Raw genomic sequence first — 23,843 nt, 5'->3', positions numbered from 1 at the left:
TCAAATTAGAGTGCCAGAGAAACTAGTAATGTGGCACAGTCCAGAAGTCTCAAAACCAGGGAAGGTGAGAATGCAGTCTCCAGTTAGGGGCTGAAAGTCTGAGAGGCTCCAAGAGGCCTCTGGTGCAAGTCTCCACATTTAAAAGCTGAAGAACCTTAAGTCTGATGTGCAAGGGAAGGAAGCGAAAAGGTGTTTTATTCCAGAATGGAAAAAGAATGGAGGGAGAATCACTCTTTTTTCATTTGTTTGTCTCAGCAGGACCCCTGGGCAATTGATGGTGTCCACTCCCACTGAGGGCAGGTGTTCTATCAGTTCACTGACTCGCATGTCAATCTCCTCTGGCAACATCCTCACCAACACACCCAGAAACAAAGCTGCACCAGCCATCTAGGCATCCCTCAATCCAGTCAAGTTAATACCTAAAATTAACTATTACAATGTTGATGGAGGAAATCTGGAGGTGGGGTTCTAAGTGCTTTCAGAAAAATTCAGACTTTCAGAAAAATGTTCCCATTTTTAGACTCAGATTTCAACATCTTTTCAGAACTACATGTTTTTTCATTTCTGAACACCTCTAGGTTTGGGGGAGGTATGAATTGATTTGCTTTTGTTGACTTATGTTCTTAACTAAGTTAATTATTACTCATTTATCCATTATTTAGCTTTCAAAGTTTTGTAAAAATCTCTTCAGATATTTATTATTATTTATCCCCTACTATCATTTTGTTAGATTTTGAGAAGCAGGATAATATGAATGTACATATTCAATGTGCCATGTTAAACCACAAACCTCCACAATAATTCTTAAAATATATGGCTTATCATCAGATCATGTCATCCTCCTATTTAAATATCCTAATAGCTTTCTACAAGGTCATACACGATTTGGACCTCTACCACATTATGCTCTGGTCCTTTTTGCTCCAGCTTTGAGCTTTGTTCTTGATATTTTCTTTATGTGAAATGCTCTTTTTCCTACTGAGACAAGGGTCATTCATCAGCACTCTCACTTCCTCAGAGAACTTTTCTAACCTTAGTATCTCTATAGTCCAGTTTTATTTTCTTCATAGCACTTACCACAATCAGTTCACTTACTTTTTATTTTCTCTGTTCATCACACTATAAACTTCAAATGTCATGGATTTTTGTGCACTGCTGCTGCAGCTCCTGTTCCAAACAGAATTCTTTAAATGTTTGTTGAATTAAATACAGGGTGCACGACAAAAATATTTATGATCTTGTAATTGCATGCTCTTATCCTCCATCTCCAGAGTATAGTTTGGAGTTTGATACCTAGTAATAGTATGAACTCTTTATTGATAACTATAATAGATAGTGCTACTCAGGAGGCCCTCAGAGTAGACAGGTGCTTGCCCTATGACCTACCCTATTAACTGAATCAGATTGAGTCTTAATGATCTCAGAGCCTAGTTGTCTCTCCAAGCAAATCAGGAGTTGGAACCCTCATGGGAGGAGAAAAAAGCGGGAATAAGTGGGACGTAAAAACGACTACGTTTCCCAGAATGCACTACAACCGAGACCGGCGCAGAGCGGAGAATGCTGGGATTTCTTCCCTTCCGGGACTGAGGAAGTGCTTTTGTTTGAATGCGAAACTGAGGCGTACAGTGCCCTGGAGTCTCCAGTTCTTTTCTCAGTTAACGGACTCTGGTATTAGGAAGGCCTGGCCTCAGGCTTTCAGGCTGGGAGAAGTACTGGACGCCGCACACGCACTCCTTTTCTGGGGAGGCCGGGAAAGGAAACTGAGCGGAGCTCAGTGTGGCAGCCGTCTCCTCTTGGGCTGGTGAGAACTGACAGTCGCATCCCTCCTTCCCCCTGAGCAAAGCTGTGTCCTTGTTAGTGTCCGGGATGGCTTTGTGTTCTGGATCCGGCCGTTGTCGCAGACTCAGCTTTGCGGCATTGCGATCCTTTTCTTTACCTGTTTGTTTTTAAGTAGTCTTAGATGAACGATGGTATGTAGTAGGAAGACGGTGGCAGTGATTGCTTAAAAAAATTATTTCTTAGCATTACCTTTATATCGGTAGTCAGTACTTTGTTAGTTCGTAACTTCAAAAGTGACTACTGAACTAGTATAACATTTTATGGTTTGAGCCTCAAAGAGATGAGATGTATCAAAAATGAGGAAACCTGAGATTATGCCCAGTTCTCTCAACTCTGGAATAAGTGCTTTTTTTCTACTATGCCTCCTCTGCTTTTTACTTGGAGGTGAAGAGTACAGGCCGTGGAGCATGCCTGGGTTACCATTTTGGTTTTTGCTCTTTTCTACCCAGAAACCTGGCTACCTGAACCAGGTTTTTTGTGACCTACCTGAACCAGGATTTCCTTATGTGTAGAATAATGATAGTATTATCTGCCTCCAAGTGGAGGTTTTGGGGAGAAAAGAATTTCAGAAGGTACCCCGTAAGCTAAGCAAGCGTTAGCTTTTTATTGAAAGCTAAAGTATACCCTGGGGGGGGGGGGAGGAGCAGGCAGGAAAGAGCAGCTGTCCTGGGAGGAAGTCGTTTTAGATTTGCTGTAGTTGCAATAATTGAGGGGAGGCATATTGAAGACCGAGGGATTGGCTTTCACTAAGGACTTGGGTAGTGTATTATAGAATTAGATTCCCTCCCATTTTCATACTTTATTTGTTGGTCTGGGAACTGTCATGATTTCAAGGGTGGAAATTTTTAAAACTACATTGTAATTAGCCAGAGTTCATGTGAGGTGTCAGAGCTGACAAGCCAGTTGAAACTGGCTCCTGTCGGCGGTTATCAGCCCCTCTAGTTAGCCTTTGCTTGAGGTTTAACACCTGTATTCAATCTTCAAGCCCCTGCTCCTGGTATCAGCCCTGTCACCTAGTCTGTTATTCTAAAAGTAATACTTAAATTAGTTACAGATACATGTATAGAGCTGTTAAAGTGTTTTAAACTCCTTTTATTAAGATGTGTTTATTTACGCTCAGCATTTTAATCAACTTTAGTGTCCTGTACTTAGATGCATCAGTTGATAGATTGGTTTTCTTTTACCTGACATATGTTGCCTGGGCAATTTTTCTAAATGTTACTTTTTCTCCACCTTGGACTAGGCACACTTTTTGAAATTTTTTTTTGTTTGTTTTTCAGACAGAGTCTCATTGTGTCGCCCTCGGTAGGGTGTGGTGGCATCACAGCTCATAGCAACCTCCGACTCTTGGGCTTAAGTGATTCTCTTGCCTCAGCTTCCCAAGTAGCCAGGACTACAAGCACCCGCCACAACGCCTGGCTTTTTTTTTTTTTTTTGCAGTTGTTTAGCTGGCCCGGTTTGGTTCGAGCCCTCCACCCTTGGTGTATGTGGCTGGTGCCATAACCACTGTGCTATGAGCACCGCGTTATTTTTTAAATTATTGCTTTTTGTTATTATTAATTTTGTTGGAAACCATAAGCCTGAAATTGTGGTTGAAATTTATGAATAAGTTTCTGTATTTGAGGAACAGAAAGTACACTGGAAATTGCTTCATTAAAATAACCTAACATTAAATATTAAAATAATTATCTGAAATTATTTTGTGAAATTGGTTTTTCTTCAACTCTCTGAAACCTAATGTTGTGTTCCTTTCTAGCTACCTGGCATACCATGCTTTCCTGTGATATTTGTGGTGAAACAGTAACCTCAGAATCCGACATGAAGACTCACTTACTAATTGTTCACATGGAAAATGAAGTTGTGTGTCCATTTTGCAAGTTTCCAGGAGTGAATTATGATGAAATGTGTTTTCATATTGAAACTGCTCATTTTGAGCAGAATACCCTCAAAAGAAATTTTGAGAGGATCAATACAGTGCAATATGGAACTTCAGAGAACAAAAAGGACACCACCTTACAGTGTAGAACAGACTTGAATTCAAGTATTCATTCCGCTTGTGCATCTAATTTGAAAAATTCAGCTCAAACCCTGCCTAAGGATAGTACTTTAAAACCTGAAGCCTTTTATGCAGAGAACTTACCTGAATCTAGAAAATTCCTGAAAAGTAAGGAAAAACAGTCTGAAAGAAAGGGATCAATTTATGAAACAGTATACAGTCCTCCTGAATGTCCGTTCTGTGGAAATACAGAGGAATGTAGTCAAGACATGGAAACTCATGTGAAAACAAAACATGCCAATCTTTTAGACAATCCTTTAGAAGGTAAGGTGTTTATTTTGTTATAAATTATTATAAGTAAAAGTAATCTCAGTTTAATATCTGGTGTCCTGAAAGTTAGTTTGTAACTCAGATTACTACAAGTATGTTTTTTAATCCATTTATGTTTATAACATTGTTCATTTGCCATTATTAAAATATAAAAATACTATTATGGGAAAGAATTTTGATGCATATGTAGGATGTTTCAGCTATATCATCAGTAATTTTGAAACCTGTCCCATTTCAAGGGGTTATTCTTTTTATTTCTACAAGCTCAGTGGCATCTAGACTGTCCTAAGCTCTGTATTGAGTTCTAGTTTGACTCCATTATGATTTGAGAACACACTATGTATTCTTTTAAATTTGTTGAGATTTATTTTATGGTTAAAGATAGGGTCTATGTTTTGTGGGCACTTAAATGAAAAATGTACTTTATTGGGTGGACTGGTCTATATGTGTCAATTAGTTCCTATTTGTGTTCAGATTATTTATATCCTTGCTGATTTCCTATCTAGTGCTGAATAGTAGTTCTACCAATTTTTAAGAAAAAGGTTGTTAAAATCCCTGATTATAACTACAAATTTATCTGTTTTTCCTTTCAGTTCTGTCAGGTTTGCTTTTGAGGCTTGTATTTTGCAGCTCTGTTGTTGTATACACATTTAGGATCTCATTTTTTTCCTTATTGTTGAGCCTTGAGAATCTTTATACATTTTGTTTGCAAGTTCTTTATTAGATGAATATTTTGCAAGTATTTTCTCTCAGTCTGTAGCTCGTCTTTTCACTGTCTTAATAGTGACTTTCGTAGTTTTTAATTGCAATGAAATGCAGTTTAATTTTTCTTTCATGGCTCTAAAAACTTAATCACCAACCTCTAAAGATTTTATCGTTTTGCATTTTTAGAACTGTGATCCATTTGAATTAATTTTTGTAAAAGGTCTTAAGTACTGATCCCCAATATTTTTGGCAGCAAGGACTGATTTCATGGAAGACAATTTTTCCACTGATGGGGGGAAGGGAGAATGGTTTCAGGATGATTCAGACATATTACATTTATTGTGCACTTTATTTCTATTATGATTACACTGTAATAGTAGAATTTCCATTGTTGACCACCTCCCTACACTGACCACTTCTTTAAGTTGACCTAATTTTCATAGACCAGACATGTACAACATGTACATCCCAGTACAATAGGCCTAGTTCATTAGGTTGACCACCTCAGTATGTTGATCAGTTCATTATACTGTTGGGTGGTCAGCTTAGAGAGGTTCTGCTGTATAATGAAATGATTATATAAGTCGCCATAATCAGAATTAGCGGGAGCCCTGAGCTAGATCCCTCACGTGTGCAGTTTACAGTAAGGTTTCTGCTTCTAGAAGAACATAATGCTGCCACTGGTCTGACAGGAGGTGGAGCTCAGGTTCTGATGCAAGCAATGGGGCAGCTGTAATTATGGATGAAGCTTTGCTCAGTTGCCAGCCTCTTAATTCCTGCTGTGGACCTGGTTCCTAAGGGGCCATAGCCTGGGGTTTGGGGACTGCAGATACAAAGTCAATGTCTGGATTCCTTTTTAAATGCATTTTCCTGATTGTTAATGAAATTAATATCTTTTTTACAGTTATTTTAATTTCCTCTGTTGTAAAGTAGCATTTAAAATTTTTTATATATTTCTATTAAGTTATATGCATCTGCCAACTGTATTTATGTGTTAAATATTGTGAGTTGATTGTCTTCCTCAGTTGGTTTTTAAATATCTTCTCAATGCAAATTCTTAACATAAGCTGTATTTCACAGGCTATTGATTATCCTTTAATTTTGTGCAGGATTTAAATTTTTTTGTTTATATTTCCTTTCTATGAATTGTCTAAAAAAGTATTCTTTACCCTGAGATCAGAAAAATACTCTCATGTTCTAAAAAGTTTAATGTTTCATATATTTTTTCACATTTTTAAACCCCATCTGGCTTGTGTATGTTTGAGTCTGTGTGTATTGTGTGAACTGAAAAACTAATTTCTAGTTTTCTCCTGTCCAGAAACCAGGTTTGCACTGATTCATAGTACTTTATCTATCTTTCATTAAGTTTTCTTATCTATATGGGTAAGTCTTTTAGATGCACTTTATTTTTCTACTTAGCTATTGCTTTCTTATTACCCCTGTATTATAATAACAGTAGTTTTGTAACAAGTCAGCAACGTCAGATCCAACAGTACTTCCCTCTTCATTTTCATTATCATTTTCATTCTTGATTTTCATTATCAACTTAGACATTATTATTTGGTATTTTAGAACCATGTTTTCAAGTTTCATGAAAATTCTGTTGTAATTTAGTTTGAAATTAGATCAAAGTACATTTCCACATTAATTCATCTTTTTTATCCCTCAATAAAATTTTATGTTTTTTTCATTGTACATTTGTGTTAGCTTTATTCCTGTATAGTCTATAGTTTGTATTGCTTTTGTAAATTCTATTTTTATTTCCTATTACCTAATTAATTTTTGCAGGTTTATAGGAGTATTATCAATTTTTTATATAGCTAAAGTATCTATCTAGTCTTGGTCAATTCTTAGTAATAGCGTTCATTGATTACTGAGTGTTCTAAGTATGATTTTTTTATCTGCTAATAATGAAAATTTTATGAGCTGCTGCAAGGATTCCCATTGATGAGAAATGCCAGACACTGTTCCACTGACACACTATTTCCCATAAGTTCTCAGTAAATTGGTGTCATATCTAGCACTACAGAAGAACTGGTTGTCATTAGAGGTATAGAAGTGGTAGCTAGATTTAACCAACTTTGAGTTGCAACAAATGAAATAGGTGAGTTTATATAGATAGTTCAAAGGAATGATTATCCTTAGAGGATGCATGAAATCGCAGGCTGGAAAGTAAATAAAAACATGAGGGAGGCTATGAATGACCAAAAAATAAATAAACAAATAAAGTCTATACGTTCTATATAGGAGGTTTTAATTAAAGCAAAGACTTTAGAAAGGTGAATTTAATAGAAGTGAGATAGAGGAATAGGTTCATAGGTGATAGGCAATCTTTGACATGGTGTAAAAAATCTAGAAGTTTAAAAAATAAAACAAACTTTATTATGTCTCTAATACAGACTGTGATCAACCGTTCTATGACTGCCCTATGTGTGGGCTCATGTGTACAAATTACCATATTCTCCAGGAACATGTCGACTTGCACTTAGAAGAAAGCAGCTTTAGACAAGGTATGTTTGTGTGCTTCAAGATAAAAATATCGTGATTTAATTTCTACTTCCTAAGACACAAATCTTAGAATATAGACATAAATTTTTTTATAAATAATAATTTTACAATTTTTATAGACATAAATATTTAGATTGATATAGGGAAAAAATCATACTATTTAAAAATAATTCCGTTCCTTATCTAGTTGCAACTTTTTCTTTAGAAATTGTTTTCACAAAGAAGTTGTAAGGGATAAATTATTTGACTGCCATCCAAACCAGGGATGTGCATCCTGGGTTTTGCACTGGAGCACCAATATTTAGAAGGTACAAACATTGATTTTAAATATTATGCAATTTAAAAAGTGTTATGTTTACAAATTGAGGCCATTCAGCAGCTAGAAGTGATCAAATTTAGCATTTGGTCAGCAAAAATTGTTGATCTTTAAACTGCTGCATGGCACATGTAATTTTAAAAATGAATATGAACTATATAACCAAAATGTCTTTCAGTGCAGTTTTAGTTGCTTGTCCTAACTTCCAAAATTACTTATTAGTTTTAGAATGACTCTTTTATAGGTTTCCTCTGTCCCTTATCTTTTTAATAATGGCATTTATTAATCATTATGATACCTTAAAAGTAGAAAGATCCTATATGAGTTTTACAAACTCACTGAATGAAAATGTAAGGTAGACTCTGAGAGAAAACAATTGTGTTCTCCCCAATTGTAGTTTCTTAAGGGACATAGAAAGCTTCTTTTAATTCAAGGGTCTTTAGTGTCCAGTATCAATGATCTTAGTACCAATATTAATGCTCTTCATGGACAACATTACCTGCTCACTCAGCCTAACCCAGAGATTAGAATAGTTCTCTGTTCTGGTAGTTTTCTACCAACTACTCCAGCTGATGAGTTTTCTTTCTTTGGACAGGATTACATGGGAGTGCTATGGAAGGATAACCCTTTTGAAGCTGAATATCTGATAATTCTTACTCTATAATGGGCTTCGTATGGGAACGTATATTATCATATAAGCCTATCCTGGATAATTAGAGAAAGATAGGGTCTGAGTAAATCCTGTAGATAGGATATACTAAAAGCGTTTGTGAATTGTACATCCCCAAGAATGGGAGGGATGGGGACCAAATAGGAAGATGTAGCCGTTGCTGAGAGGCTTGAAAGGAAAGAAAGAGTATTCAGTAGCATAACTTAACCATCTTGTTATGGGGTTAAGGAGACAGGTAATGGCCAGGAGCCACTGATTAATGGCTCTGGGGAACATAGGGTAGAAAGGAAGCAGGGTAAGATTTTGAAGTTATACCATTTGTTTGGGGCCAAACTATAATTATTAAATTATCTAACACCTGCCCTTTAGGTATAAATGGATATTTTTATGCTCTCTATTATTTCCTTTTTCTCCCCTAGTATTTATTTGAAATATCAATCTGCCTTAGTTGTGTTAAGGAGCATCAATGTGAGGTGTTACTTAACCTCTTTAAATTCTGGTTTCCTCAGCAAATAACAATACCTACTTCATAAGTTTGTCAGGAAGATCAAATGAGATAATTAATGGAAATGTCATAGCTTAAACCCTCAGTGAACATTAGTTTTCATTTAAATGGAGGTTATTTCTTATAGCAGTTCTGAGTTTTGCTAGGTTTGTACTTGGTGAGTCTGTGAAATTAGGGCCATGAATAAATGGCAAATAATAGTATTTACTCTTTTTAAAATATGTGTTAACTAATGAATAAACTTTGATTGCAACAGTTATTTCACTCTGAACATTAAAAATATTTAACAGGCATGGATAGAGTCCAGTGTTCTAGTGATCTAGAATTGGCTCATCAGCTTCAACAAGAAGAAGACAGAAAGAGGAAATCTGAAGAATCAAGACAAGAAAGAGAAGAATTTCAGAAGCTACAGGTACAGAATTAATAACAGTTATGATATTTTAATTTGGTAGTTATTTTTCTTTTTGAGACAGAGTCTCACTTTGTTGCCTCGAGTAGAGTGCCATGCCAGTGTTACAGCTTACAGCAACCTCAAATTCTTGAGCTCAAGTGATTCTCTTGCCTCAGCCTCCCTAGTAGCTGGGACTACAGGCGCCTGCCACAACACCCGGCTATTTTTAGAGATGGGGTCTCTTCTAGGTCGGCCTGGTCTCTAACTCATGTGCTCAGGTGATCTGCCTACCTCAGCCTCCCAAAGTGCTGGGAATATAGGAGTGAGCCACTGAGCTCAGCCTAGAGTTCTTATTTTTCAAATATGCTTTTAAAACTCCAGTGTATTATTTTTGTTCTTATTATTAAATTTATTGTGTATATTATATAGTTCATAACAACTACCATTTATAAGATTCTGATCAGGTACGGGGGTAATCACATATAGTATATTAACATTTTTATAACAAATCCATAAAGAAATTATTTTAGCCCCCCACCCCTTCTTTTTTTTTCAGATGAAGAAATGGAGGCAAAGAATGTTTAAGTAACTTGCTAAGGGTCAGGCAGCTATTAAGTGGTAAAGCTTGGCTTCAAACCTATGTAAGTTGATGGGGTGAATTACAAAATCAAGACTCAGAATTTAAATGTTTATGTAGGTACTTGGAAATAAGATTTATACTTAGAATTAATGTCTCCTGAGTCTTAAATTCTTTTACTGATTGTATTTTCAGGGATTTAGAAAGGAGCATTTGATGATATTTGAGACTTCATTTATCTTAAGTGTGTAGCAGTATCTGTTGAACTAATGTGGCAGCATCTGTTATTTTTTTAATGCATTTACATTTTTAGCATCCATTTTTCCCCTTTTCAATCCTAATTTGTGGACTGTAGTGTCTTCTACAGAATAGTGTTTTCTCTAGGAATATTGTTCATAGAGTTTTTAAATGTTCTTTTTCTGTGTGTTAATAGTATAGTGTATAAGTAAGAAGGGTTTATGATTGAGTAGTTTTGAAAGTGTTCAGTTAAACAGGTTTGTGTACTTCAGGACTTCTCAACAGCTTTAATATCCTAATGTAAATTGTACGTATCATAATTTTCCCAGACTTATTTGACCTATTTCCTTTTCTCTCAGACATCTCAGATGTCTATGTTCTTTGCAATGTGCTTTAGAAGATCTAATTTAGGATTTTTTTTTTCATTGATGATTCTTTACTTGCAAAGTATTTTCCCACCAGAATTCAGAGGAGGAAAGAAAATGGCCTACTTCTAAGTCTTTATGCCTTACGTAATTTTGAACATTATTAGTGCACAAGGTTTCTAGTATTTAAGGAAGTTTTTTATCTTTGCAAGGTATTTATTTAGATCAGTGGTTCTCATAATGCCGCGATGTATTTTCATTATTACAAAGGGGTCACAACCACAGGTTGAAAACTGCTGATTTAGGTGGAGAAAATTCTATACATACAATTTGAGATTCTCAGTCAAGTGTGAAGAAACATAGTTCCTTTACTGGGTGGCACGGTTGAATGAATGAATTATGGAATAAGTATACTTTGTGGGTTAGCCTGGGAACCAAATAACAAATACTGACGAGTTTCCTGAAAAAAAATTAGCACTCTTCTGCCTTTCACTGTACCTGTAGTAGAAAGACAGAAATCCTTTACTTTGCTTACTACAAGGAAAATAGATCTCTTGCGACAGAGTTTGTTTATAGAAGATGTAATTATTAATGTAAGTCAGGGATTTGTATGGATGTGATTTAGTTTTCATAAACATTTTTAAGTTGACTCATATAAAATCTATAAGCCAAAATGTTTCAACATATATTTTGAAATAAATAAAAGTAGAGTTAAGTTTGCATTCTCATCAAGGTGCAGGGACATAAAAATTAAGTAGTTTTTTTCTTAATGTTCAATAGAGACAATATGGTTTAGATAATTCTGGAGGCTACAAACAACAGCAACTACGAAATATGGAGATAGAAGTGAATAGAGGAAGAATGCATCCATCTGAATTTCATAGAAGAAAAGCTGATATGATGGAATCATTAGCAATTGGTATTGATGATGGAAAAACAAAAACTTCTGGTGAGTACTTAAGCACCAAGATCATAGTTTTCATTTGCATATATCTCTGATATAATAATAAAGTCATTTGAATTTTGTTTAATTTTCATGATCCATGATTCATGTAGTTTTGCATAAGACTGTTCAAATATCTTTTAAAATGTGTTGTTTTGAAACTTTTGAACTTCTATTTTTAAAATAAATCACTTAAAGATAATTTATTTTTATATTGTGTTAATTTACTTAACATTTAAAAATGAACCTGTTCAAAAACTTTTTGTTGGGTACTTACGATGTTGCAGACCACTGTTGTCTAGTAGAGATATAATGTGAGCCAAATATATAATTTATTTATTTATTTATATATATTTTTTGAGACAGAGTCTCACTTTGTCACCCTCATTAGAGTGCCATGGCATCATTGCTCACAGCAACCTCAAACTCCTGGGCTTAAGTGATGTGATTCTCTTGCTTCAGCCTCCCAAGTAGCTGGGACTATACGCCCCTGCCACAACGCCCAGCTGATTTTTTGAGAGGAGGGTCTCACTCTTGCTCAGGCTGGTCTTGAATCTGTGAGCTTAGGCAATCTACCCGTCTCAGCCTCCTAAGTGCTAGGATTACAGATGTGAGCCACCACGCCCAGCTCCAAATGTATAATTTTAAATATCCTGAATCCACATTAAAAAGAGTAAAAAGGAACAGATAAAATTAATTTTAATAGTTTAAACCCAATGTATATTCATGTTATTATTTTAACATGTGACTAATATTAAAAACTATTAATATTGAGATATTGAGATACTCATTAATGAGATAATTTACATTCTTTATACATTCTTCAAAATGTATTTTGTATTTTTACTTTGCAGCACATCTCAGTTAGAAAAACCATATTTCAAATGCTTATAGCCTCCAGTGGTTGGATGGGAAACCTATGGTCTTAAGGAAACTTGTGGCCTGCAACCTTTGGACTGAATTAAACTGTTACCTAACAAATCCTTTCATTAAAACAGGTGCAGCAGAGAAAAGCGAACCTTTTCTTATGTCCTGTGGTACTTACATTATTCAAACCTGACTAGACTCAGTAAAATGGGAACAGATCTATCTCTTTAAGTAAATACTGCTGCGTTATTTCTTCTAAAGCCTGTGCTCATTTATTTCAAAGCCACACCCATCTTTCCATTTCTGATGATAGAATGTTGCCTCCTAATTACTGTCAGGGTTTGCTTTAAGCATAAACTTGATCCTTGTCCAATAATTTCACAGTACTTGTTGCTTTAGACATCAGTTCAGGTAACTTAAACTTTATCAGCATTCATCAATTCCTTAATTATAGACACCACAAGATTTTAAGACAAAAAATCATTACGTATTTCTTTCAGACCTATGCAGTATTTCCTACTAAAGTTGTAGATGCAGACACTGAAGGAATATCAATACAGAAGTGATCTAAGTATACAGGAGTCTAAAAGATATTCACTCTGGAAATACAAATATAAAACAAAGAGCAGAGACCATTATTAGGACAGTGCTTCTCTTACACTGTCTAAAGTGGATCTGATTGTTCTGTTAAAGGAGAATACTTTTTTTTTTTTAATTTATAATGCTCTTTTTTTTTTTTTTTTTTTTGAGACGGAGTCTCTCTATGTTGCCCTTGGTAGAGTGCAGTGGCATCACAGCTTACAGCAACCTCCAACTCTTGGGCTTAAGCGATTCTCTTGCTTCAGCTTCCCAAGTAGCTGGGATGATGCTGGGACTACAGGTGCCCACCACAATGCCCAGCTATTTTTTGTTGCATTTGTTATTGTTTTAGGGCCAGGTTCAAACCCACCAACTTAGTGTATGTGGCTGGCACTCTAACCACTGTGCTATTGGCGCCCAGCTCAAAGGGGAATACTTCCAATAGAGTGTCTACATACTAAGACATAGTATGGCAGTTAATTTCAGTATAAGACTGAATTAAGATTTCTTTACTTTGGAGGAGAAAAACCTTTTTATCATGTAAACTAGATAGGCTTTACTAGTTTAGTGAATTAAAACAATGAAGATCCTGAATTTTTAAAAGGCCATTTTACATAAAAAAGAATTTCTAATTGACAGATTTGGAAATTATTCTGAGCCAGACATATTATAGATTCAACACACCCATGCAATCTCCTCATACCACTGCCTTGCCATGAAGTTGACTCCCTCCTTTAAAGAATCCTATAAAAATTGCTTCAGAGCAATTGAAATTGCAATAGTGCAGCAGAACCACCAGTAAACTGTTGCCTGTTAACCTGTTATTTCAAATATAGCTAACAGGGCTTGTGTGTGTGTCTGTGTGTGTGTGTGCAACATTTAAAAAAAAAAGTCACAAGTTGAAATATCCAGTCCTCTCAGTGCTGTCCTTTCACAGAAGGCAAGATACTGCCAGCCCATCATGTTAAGGGGCTGCTATGAAAGTGGGCTTCCTTCAGGGTCTAGGGATTTGGAAGTAGGGATCTTGGCACATGCAGACTGCTCGGGCATAAGCTCAGGAGTGCTAGGGCTTATCCAGCAATAATCTGCCTTACACTGCCTTCTGTCCCTATCTGCACTGTCCATGATGCTGCTATGCTTCTGCCACCACTGTCCCTGCCTGAAAATTGTATGTCCCAGGAATCTTGAAAGACAAGGCTTTAATATGTTTAGTTAAGCCACGGCCAAAATTATGGCAAGAAGAATGGCATTAAATGAAAGATAAGTTTTGAGGATATCTTATGGTGGAAGTTCATGTACCATAGATTAAAGCTACTCTATAGATTATAGGAAGCCATTGATGTTTGTTGATTAAGAGCAAATTCATCTCTAGCAGTATGTTTAATAAAATGGAGTAATAAGAAGGAAATTCTTTCAACAGTTTTACTTTATGTGTGGGGTCCTGCAGATGCAGAAATGAAGGATGAGAATAATTTCAGTTCAGTTTAACAGGTAAAATGCTACTGTTAGGAAAATTGGATTATAGTAACAAGCCAAGAACTCGAACTAAGGTTGTAGCAGTAAGAAGGTAAAGAAGATGGAATTGACAGGATTTAGATGTGTAACTTAAGGGAGAGATTGATTTTAAAAATATATGAGATAGCCATACAGAGGTGATTAACAAAACCTTCCAACTCTTATCTCTTTTTCTGCTTTAGGAATTATTGAAGCACTTCATAGGTATTATCAGAATGTTTCCACAGATGTGAGGCATGTGTGGCTTTCTGCAGTGGTGGATCATTTTCATTCATCCTTGGGTGACAAAGGTTGGGGTTGCGGTTACAGAAATTTCCAGATGCTGCTTTCATCATTATTACAAAATGATGCTTATGATGATTGCTTGAAAGGTATGACTCTGAACTTGTCATATGATAAAATGGGTTTGATATGGAATGTATTAGTTATAGCAGGGACAATTAATACCTTTAACAAAGTTAGTGGATATTTACATAAGAAATAAGAATTAGGGTTGGGAGAAGAGAAGATGATATAATAGAAGATGTAAGGAATAATTGTTTTTTGGGTTTTTTTTTCTTGAGACAGAGTCTCACTATGTTGCTTTTGGCAGAGTGCTGTGGCGTCACAGCTCACAGCAACCTCAAACTCTGGGGCTTAAGCAATTCTCTTGCCTCAGTTTCCCAAGTAGCTGGACTACTGTTGTGGCGCCTGCCACAACACCTGGCTATTTTTTGTTGCAGTTATTGTTGTTTAGCTGGCCCAGGCTGAATTCAAACCTGCCAGCCTTGGTGTATATGGCTGATGCCGTAACCACTGTGATACGGGTGCTGAGCTAGGCATAATTGTCTTAAAAACTGCTGTAGTTTCCTGTACAGTTCGTGATATACTGATAAATGATATTGTTTGATACCTGAGCACCTATAATATAATATCTTTCTTTGTATAATTTTAGGTATGTCCATTCCTTGCATTCCAAAAATTCAGTCTATGATTGAAGATGCATGGAAGGAAGGTTTTGATCCTCAGGGGGCCTCTCAACTTAACAGCAGGTTACAGGGAACAAAGGCCTGGATTGGAGCATGTGAAGTATATACCCTCCTGACCTCTCTAAGGATAAAGTATGTACCTAAAAACCCAAATAAATATTATAACCATATCTGGGAGCTTTTTTTTTATTGAAGAAATATGAATAAAATTAAATGGCCTTGAAATGCTTATAATGAAAACCAAGAACTTATTTCCTATCTTTGCTCCTCTCTACTTGCAGGTCCTGTTTCTCACGGGCAGCTGTCACTTCCCTTCTTTTTAAATAATACAATTTTATAGTTTTTTCCTGTTTCATCAGTTTTACATGGTGCCTATTATATATTTTTTAAATCTTCTACCTGCTTACCTCAATTCCAATATGTTTAAATCTCAATTGTTATTAAAATCAGATGTTTACATCATTACAATTTTGTAAATACTGCCAATTGCTAATTTTATTTCCTTTTCTAACAAGTTTAAAATTTTTTTTTGTTAATAATTGCCTTGCCTTTCCCCTTTTACTGTTTGACTGCATCATGATCTCATCTAGACACTCATTTATGTGCTTTGAGGTCTTTATTTCCAGACCCCTCCTTCCCGGAGCCTTCTGTTCTCATTGAGCCAGTCTGGGTGGGTTGCCTGCTGGTTCCCTTCCACAGCTATTACCATGTAGCATTTCTTCACTGTTTTCTTGTAATGGGGCCTGGATTTTTCGGGTTTCCTGTTTTTCTCTTTCCTGTATTGCTTCTTTTTTGCTTGAGCACTTACTTAGCTTCCTGAGACAGGGTACCTAATCTTTATTACTTAAATGATAGTGTGGGTGGCTTTATTTCTTTTCTTTCTTTCTTTCTTTTAATATGGAACGCTTCATGACTTTGACTTTGTGTGTCATCCTTGCGCAGGGGCCATGCAAATCTTCTCTGTATCGTTCCAGTTTTAGTATATGTGCTGCTGAAGCAAGCACTGGGTGGCTTTATTTCTATAATCATTTTCAGATCAAATTAACTTTCTATTCTATTGACTTCTAGGAATCAGTATTACTGTTGAGAAACTAAGATGCTATCAAATTCTCATTTTTTTTTTTTTCAACCTATCTATTTTCTCTGGAAGTTTTTCATTATCTTCTCTTGGCCCTGATACGAAATTTCACCTTGAATGTGGGGTTTGATTCCTTGGTGGGCAGTTATTTTCCCTTTGAGTCTGGGATTGTGAATTCTAAGATCTCAGTTAGTAGAATAGTTAAGACCTTGGACTTTGGAGTCAAACTGCCCAAACTTGGTACTAGCTTGCCTACTTAACTAGCTGAATGACTTAACTTGAGTGTGTCCTACTTCCTTCATTAATAAAAGAAGATATTAGTAAAAAGTACTTTATAGAATTAATTGTAGTAACAATTAAATGAGATAATAAAGTGCTTAGAACTATGGCAGGCAAGTAGGAAGAGTTCAGAAGTTAACGTTTGTATTTGATAATTATGATCCCTCCTATTTTTTTTTTTTTTTAATTTTTCTTTCTGGAACTTCTGTTTGTTGGCCACCAAACTTCTTTGACCTTCTAAGTTTATCATGTCTCTTACTTCATATCTTTGTTTTTAGTTTTACTTTCTCGATTTACTTAACTTTGTCTCTCAACTACTTCATTGAAATTTTTATTTTAGCAATTATGCTTTTAATTTGAAGGGATAGTTTCATAGTATCATATTCTTTTATGGTTACAAATTTTTTTCTAACATTTTTTTCCTCGTCCCCATTCGCTCCCTATTGATTTATTTTTATGGCCATTTGTTTTAGTCTTTTTCACTTTGCAGGCTTTCTTCTAACTTTGAGAAATCCTTAGTTGTCCAATCAGAGAGTGCGGATTGAGGTACAAAAAGCTGATTAGAAGTGCTATAGGAGTGGAGTGCATGGAACTTGTGGAATAGCAGACTTCATTTATTAAGTCTTAGGTGGCAGCTGACTGTTTTAGAAACAGAGACAGATGCTTGTGATCATCTTTAATGCAGAGTTTACCTTAAGCTTTATGGTTTTATGTTTCCTTTTATATGTATTTGTTTCTAAGTAATGTAAGCAGTCTTCCATAGCAGTTTTACAATATTAATTGATTATTAGATACAGAAGTAAAAATATTTTTTACATTTTAAATAGAAAAGCTAATAATACTGTGTGTACAATAACTTTCTTAAACTATTTTAATGCCCTCAAAATTTATTTCTGCTTTTTTCTTTTATTTTTGCCAGTCTGTTCATGCCTTTTCTTACAAATAGTATATCATATCATTTTGTGTACTCTTAAGGAATTCTTAAGGAAAGGAAAATTTCCTTCTAAAATGCCTGTATAACAAGTGTCTTTCTTGATACCTTAAATAGTTTAGTAAATCATTTTTATTAATAGACCCTGAATTTTTTTACTAGTTATTTACAATCCCTTCCTTTTGCTCTCTATGTGTCTCATACGTGGTACTAGTCAATACTGTATATAAATCTAAACATGCAGTCAAACCTCTGAACAATTTATCCACAAGTTCAGTTGAGCCTTAAAACTCTCAGTGATAAGTTGCAAGTTATCTCCGTAGAAAACCCTAACCCAGAAGCAGATTGTCTACCAGTGGCTTAGAATCAGATTGCCCATGAACATGTATTGTGTGACAGATGAGAGGGCCGCACCCTTTCCAGCCACTTGACTTATGTATCTATTTATTTATTCATTTAGACAGAGTCTTATGAATAAATAGAATGCCATGGCATCACAGCTCACAGCAACCTCAAACTCTTGGGCTTAAGCAATTCTTCTGCTTCAGCCTCCCAAGTAGCTGAGACTATAGGTGCCCGCCACGACACCTGGCTATTTTCTGTTGCAGTTGTCATTGTTGTTAGCAGTCCCAAGCCAAGTTTGAACCCACCAGCCCCGGTGCAGGTAGGTGTGGTCGGCACCCTACCTGCGGTGCTACACAGGTGCCAAACCTTGACCTTTTTAAAAATAGTTATTGAGGAGTATAAACAGTACTTCTAGTTAAAAAGTGTTTATTTAAGGGTGACTCCCACTTGAAGGTAGGATACTACCATGTTCTGGTGCTAAATAGGAGAAAGTTAGATGTATAGGTGTGGGCACACATATATTTTTCTATAACCTTTGCAAGTATTCTTGTTATTAGAATTTGAGACAACTGACAAGAAAAATATTCAGGATATTTTTGATATATGAAAATGGCTATTGAATTAAAATTAGAAGTCAGCTTCTAACTGATCATCAGTATTAGGTATTAGAATAAACACTGTGTCCCAGATTACATATAGATGACTTTTGAAAAATTAGGTATGATCCTCATTTACAATTCATGGAAATGTTATACAGAAAAGGTGTGTAATGTTTAGATAACTCATCGACCTTATAGTTATTTAAACAATTACTTTTCCCACAAAAATGATAGTTTTCCAGATAAATAATAAAAATGTATATTTAATTTTGTTTCTTCCTTCATAGAAATAATATCTAGATACAATTAGTTCTAAACTAAGAATTTTTGTAAGTGAAAACTCCAGTATTTAAAAATTACTCTCTTTGTAATCCATTTTGTTGATTTTTTTTTTAAGGTGCCGTATTGTTGATTTTCATAAGTCAACTGGTCCTTCAGGTACACACCCTCGCTTATTTGAGTGGATATTGAACTATTATTCTCCAGAGAGGGAAGGAAGTCCAAAAGTAGTGTGTACATCTAAACCTCCTATCTATCTTCAGCATCAAGGTTAGTATAAATCAGGAGTCCTCAAACTTTTTAAACAGGGAGCCAGTTCACTGTCCCTCAGACCGTTGGAGGGCCGGACTGTGGGCCCTGGGACGAGTCGGCTGCTAAGCAGGACAGGCAGTGGCAGCAAAAACACCCGACAGGCTGGATAAATGTCCTAGGCGGGCTGCATGTGGCCTGCGGGCTGTAGTTTAAGGATGCCTGGTATAAATCATAGATAGCGATGTTATTTATAAGATAACAAACCATTACATTCTGACTAAGGTTGAGATTCTGACAATGGGGAGGTGTTATAACGTTTGTCTGATTTTCAGAGCTACTTGGGTAATGAAGGATAATATTCCTGTCCTCTCCTGGGCCTTTTTCGTGTGCTGTTTTGTCTGGTTCACCCTTCTTTTTTTGTTCTTCTTTTACCTTCTTAGGTCTTCACCCAGATGTCCCTTACATGAGGCCTTCTCTGCCATTACCTTATTTAAAAGTGCCACTCCTTATCCCAGTCTCCCAGCACTGGCATTTACTTTGCTTATTTACTTTGTTTATAGAGTGTCTCTTCCTGTTAGATATAAGCTCCATGAAAGCAGGCATGTTTATTTTGTTTTTTGCTATGTATCTTACTACCTGGAATGGTGCCTGTCACAGAGATGCGTGGTATATTTTGTTGAATTGATGATTTGGACTGACAGAAATAAAGTAAATGTTGGGAATTTCAGTGTTTAGGAATACAAACTGTAAGAGAGTAAGCCCTCCCCATTGATATTCTAGTATATATAATTTTACTTTTGCTTACCTTTGGAACCATGAGAGTTTTTGTTCTAGAATAGATAAATTTCATATCCTTTTCTTTGAGATAATTTGAATAAGAGAGATCAAGGGATTGGGAAGGGAAAAGTAAAATATATGGCAAAATAGAAGCAGAATTTTTTGTAATGAAGCCCTTAGAAAACTAAAATTAAGCAAAAGAAAACTGAAGTAGACTCAACTAACGCTTATGACTTAGGAGAACTCAGGTATATGTGAACTGTGATTCTAACTACATAAAAATACATATGCATTATGGGTCTGACAATTACTTGCCACTACGTGCTTAAGTTGGCAGCACATATAAACAACTCACTCAGGTTTCATAACTTGGTATATCAGTGACTCACAGTTGTGTTTGTGTCAACATGTGGCAGTGTCTTGCAGAGAGGCCTTCATTATTGTTGTGTGTATTGGTGTGCTATCAGAATGTCAGAGCTTCAATTAGAACAATAAACAGACATTAAATTTCTAGTTAAACTTGGCAGGAATAGAAGTGAAATCAGGAACATGTTTGTCCAAGTTTATGTGCATAATGCCATGAAGAAAATGGCAGGGTACAAATGGATTAAACATTTTTCGGGGGGGGGGAATGAAAGCATCTCTAATGGAGAGAGTCCAGGGCAGCAAGTAACAAGCAGAAGTGATGAGAACATTGCAAATATTCATTGAATTATGTGTCAAAATCACTGACTACTGTGAAAAACATAGCAGACCAAGTAAACATTGGTATAGCAAAAGGAAATCTGAAAATCTGGCCAACTACTGGTAGCTCTTACATCACAACAGTGTACCAACACACACAGTACTGTCTGTGAGAAAATTTTTAGCCAGTAACAAAAAACTGTATTGGAACACCCTCCCTACTCCCCTGATCTGGCTCCCAGTGACTTTTGTCTTTACCTGAAGATAATGGAAATACTGAAAGGAAGACATTTTAATGACATTCAAAAGATATTTAGGGTAATATGATGACAGCTGTGATGGCCATTCTGGAAAAAGAATTTGAAAATCACTTTGAAGGAAGGAATAGGTGCATTAGCACATAGCTTGCCAAGGGCAGTGTTTTAAAGGTGACCATAGTGATACTCAGCAATGAAGTATATAGCACTTTTTCTAGGATGAGTTCACAAGCTTAATTGTCCTACCTTATACACATTAGACAGGCTGACTGTATGTATATTTATTCTAAATACAATATGCTCACACACTATATAGATACTACAGCTGTAGATGATATGACATATTCTTTTAAAAAATCTTTTGATAGGCCATAGTCGAACAGTTGTTGGAATTGAAGAGAGAAAAAACCGAACATTATGGTTACTAATATTTGACCCTGGATGTCCTTCTCGAGAAATGCAGAAACTATTAAAGCAAGACATAGAGGCCAGCAGTCTCAAGCAACTTCGGAAATCTATGGGAAATTTAAAACATAAGCAGTACCAGATAGTGGCAGTAGAGGGTGCACTTTCTCCAGAAGAAAAAGCTGTAAGTATCTATATATTATGAGACACTTGAATGGGTTGAACTTAAAGTTTAAAATGTTTAGTTAAAATCAGTGTTATACTTCTATATCTCCTAGTACCTTATTCTTTTTCCTAAGTTGGCAAAGACATTTTATGGTTTTTAACTTCTGGAATAGGCATCTTTAATTTGAATGGTACCTAATGACTATCAGTTACTTAGAGCCTTACAGAAATGTTATTTTATAATATTTAATTTTTAATGTCAGATGATTCTCACCTATGGTAAGAAAATCTAACTTAATCCAAAAAATACCTAACTCATTGATTTTATAATTATTGTTTATTAAAATGTGATTCTTTAACTCCTGAGGCACTATTTTATGTACTTGGGCCTTTTGGATATACACGGTTCCAGAATTTAACTTCACTAGAGTTGCCTCTTATCTTTTGTCCTATTCCCGACCCCTTGTATTAGCTCAACTACTGCCTTCCTTTTAGAATAGAATACAAGGGATTCTTGCTTCTCCATTCTTGTGATGCTTTACTTAGAAGAATGCATTCCACCTCAATCCGGGTTAATACAAAAGATGTAAAGTCATAAGCTGGTTTCTCTTTCAGATCATATAAAGACCAAAGATTATTTGCCTTTTACTATTCTGTCCTTCTTAATAGTGCTTTATATACTATAGGAATTCAGCAAATATTGAAATACTGATTGATCTTCAGACCATCAGGTGGAAATTTACAACCTTAAATAAGGACAAAATAGTGATTTTACTTTTATTTTGTGTTAGTTTTTATAACCTGGTTTTAAAATGTCTATGTTCTTCTAAGCAATAACTATGATTTATTAAAAATAAAGTTGATAATATACAATATACCAAAATACAGATATTTACAATTATATTTCATGTTCTCTTTTTCATTTTTGGACTTAAGATGAGTTTTAATATTTTAATAATCATGCAACTATTATTCCAAGAGTGATTGGTTTTCAAAAAAATTTTTTTTTATTCTGGCAACTAACATTACCATCAGACATTTCTGATATAATTATATTTTGAGTATCTACTAATTTTAGACCCTGTTCTAGACTTGAAAGCACTTATTAAGATGAAGAAATTTATTTTAGAAAATACCTTCTAATTCAATTCAGTGACATAATACATACAAATATATATATAATACCATCTTCAACTCTTTCTCGGTTTGATGTGCAATTATTACTTCACATTCTTAGTTTTCCATTGTACCATCCTTTGCTCTCAACTTGATTTAATTAGTGAGTTTTGATTTATCTTGGTTTAATATGTCTTGGGACTCAAATTGTAAAAATAGCACAATCATCAAAAATCTTTTTGATGTGATATTTTTAAGGCCATAATTGAGGGAGATAATTTTCTCAGAGATTCTCAACTCATAACCATTTATCCCTCTACTCTTCTCCTCTGTTTTTATCTTTCTCTGACTTTGAGCCAGCAGCATATTACTTTTGATAGTTATTCCATTAAAAAGCAAATTTTTCTATTTCATTCTGTTTTGTCTTTATCTGAAATTTTCTTTAATTTCTTTATGGCTTGGCTTTAGAAATATTTATTCCTAATTGCTTAAGTTTGAGATTGTAATTTTTCTTTAGGAATTTTCATTTTTATCTTGAATGAAAAAAATGAAACTTGGTTTTTACAGTAGAATGATAATTAAATATTCTAATTAATTGCCTTATAACTTATAATTGATGTTTTTTAAAATTCTTTTCAAGGCCAGGAGGCAAGCTTCTCAAGTCTTTATAGCTGAGAAGATTCCTTGAAGAATTAAGCATTTCAATGCTTCGGAATTACGTTTTGTTTTCCAAATTCGTATACTGAACTCCTAACACAACTTACGAAACCTATGAATTCTCTCAACTACTCAACATATAATTTAATTTCTAAAATACCTATGTTAATTAAATCATACCTGTAATACTTCATTGTTTAGTGATTATTTCAATAAAATATCTCATTTGCATTGTGGGCTTTTTTTTTTCTTATCCACATTTAAGGAACTGGTTTTATAGCCATAAGCTAGTATGTATTGAGAATTCACTTTTGTAGGCACTTTTAGTATTTCACATGTATTAGTTTAATATTCAAAATAGTTTTGTGAGACAAATATCGTTAGTAGCCTCATGAGGAAACTCAAGTTCTGCGGAGTTAGTAATTTACCCCCCAAAATTGATTGTGACCCAAGTTGTGAACCTAGGCCATTCCACTTCCAAGCTCTTACTGTTATACTATTTGGCTGTATTCTGTTAGAGAACCTATATGATGAAATTCCTTGTACACTGCTTAGAAATAATCTTAATATTTAAATAGCATAGTTCTAAAACAAGGATTTCCTGTTATTAAATAATTGCACAAACCATATAACTATGAGAGTCTAGTGTTTAAGTGTCCTCTGGAAAAGAATCTTTGAAATTCTTGTTGGATATACCATGTATGGTTG

General features: G+C 35.1%; 1 protein-coding gene and 1 non-coding gene across 2 annotated transcripts; one reads left to right on the top strand and one right to left on the bottom strand.

The window, feature by feature from the left end:
• Positions 1-1,624: 1,624 nt before the first annotated feature.
• Positions 1,625-23,371, top strand: ZUFSP (zinc finger with UFM1 specific peptidase domain). Its single transcript, XM_012805231.2, has 10 exons — positions 1,625-1,801; positions 3,596-4,159; positions 7,270-7,380; positions 9,160-9,281; positions 11,220-11,388; positions 14,526-14,714; positions 15,278-15,443; positions 18,941-19,092; positions 21,161-21,381; positions 23,119-23,371. The coding sequence occupies exons 2-10, from the start codon at positions 3,610-3,612 to the stop codon at positions 23,164-23,166; spliced, it is 1,728 nt and encodes a 575-aa protein (XP_012660685.1). The 5' UTR covers positions 1,625-1,801; positions 3,596-3,609; the 3' UTR covers positions 23,167-23,371.
• LOC111725687 lies at positions 16,208-16,315 on the bottom strand. The gene has a single exon (XR_002773704.1). It is a non-coding gene; the product is annotated as a U6 spliceosomal RNA (small nuclear RNA).
• Positions 23,372-23,843: the final 472 nt, after the last annotated feature.

This window comes from Otolemur garnettii, unplaced genomic scaffold (assembly GCF_000181295.1).
Source record: "Otolemur garnettii isolate 467f Iridium unplaced genomic scaffold, OtoGar3 scaffold00002, whole genome shotgun sequence".
NCBI lineage: Eukaryota > Metazoa > Chordata > Mammalia > Primates > Galagidae > Otolemur > Otolemur garnettii.
The sequence above is the reverse complement of the archived record's forward strand: the minus strand, read 5'-3'. Positions and strand labels throughout refer to the sequence as shown.

Coding starts and splice junctions, on each gene's coding strand:
- ZUFSP (XM_012805231.2), top strand. CDS start 3,610: ATGCTTTCCTGTGATATTTGTGGTGAAACAGTAACCTCAGAATCCGAC. Junction 4,160..7,269: donor TTTAGACAATCCTTTAGAAG/GTAAGGTGTTTA, acceptor TCTCTAATACAG/ACTGTGATCAACCGTTCTAT. Junction 7,381..9,159: donor AGAAAGCAGCTTTAGACAAG/GTATGTTTGTGT, acceptor AATATTTAACAG/GCATGGATAGAGTCCAGTGT.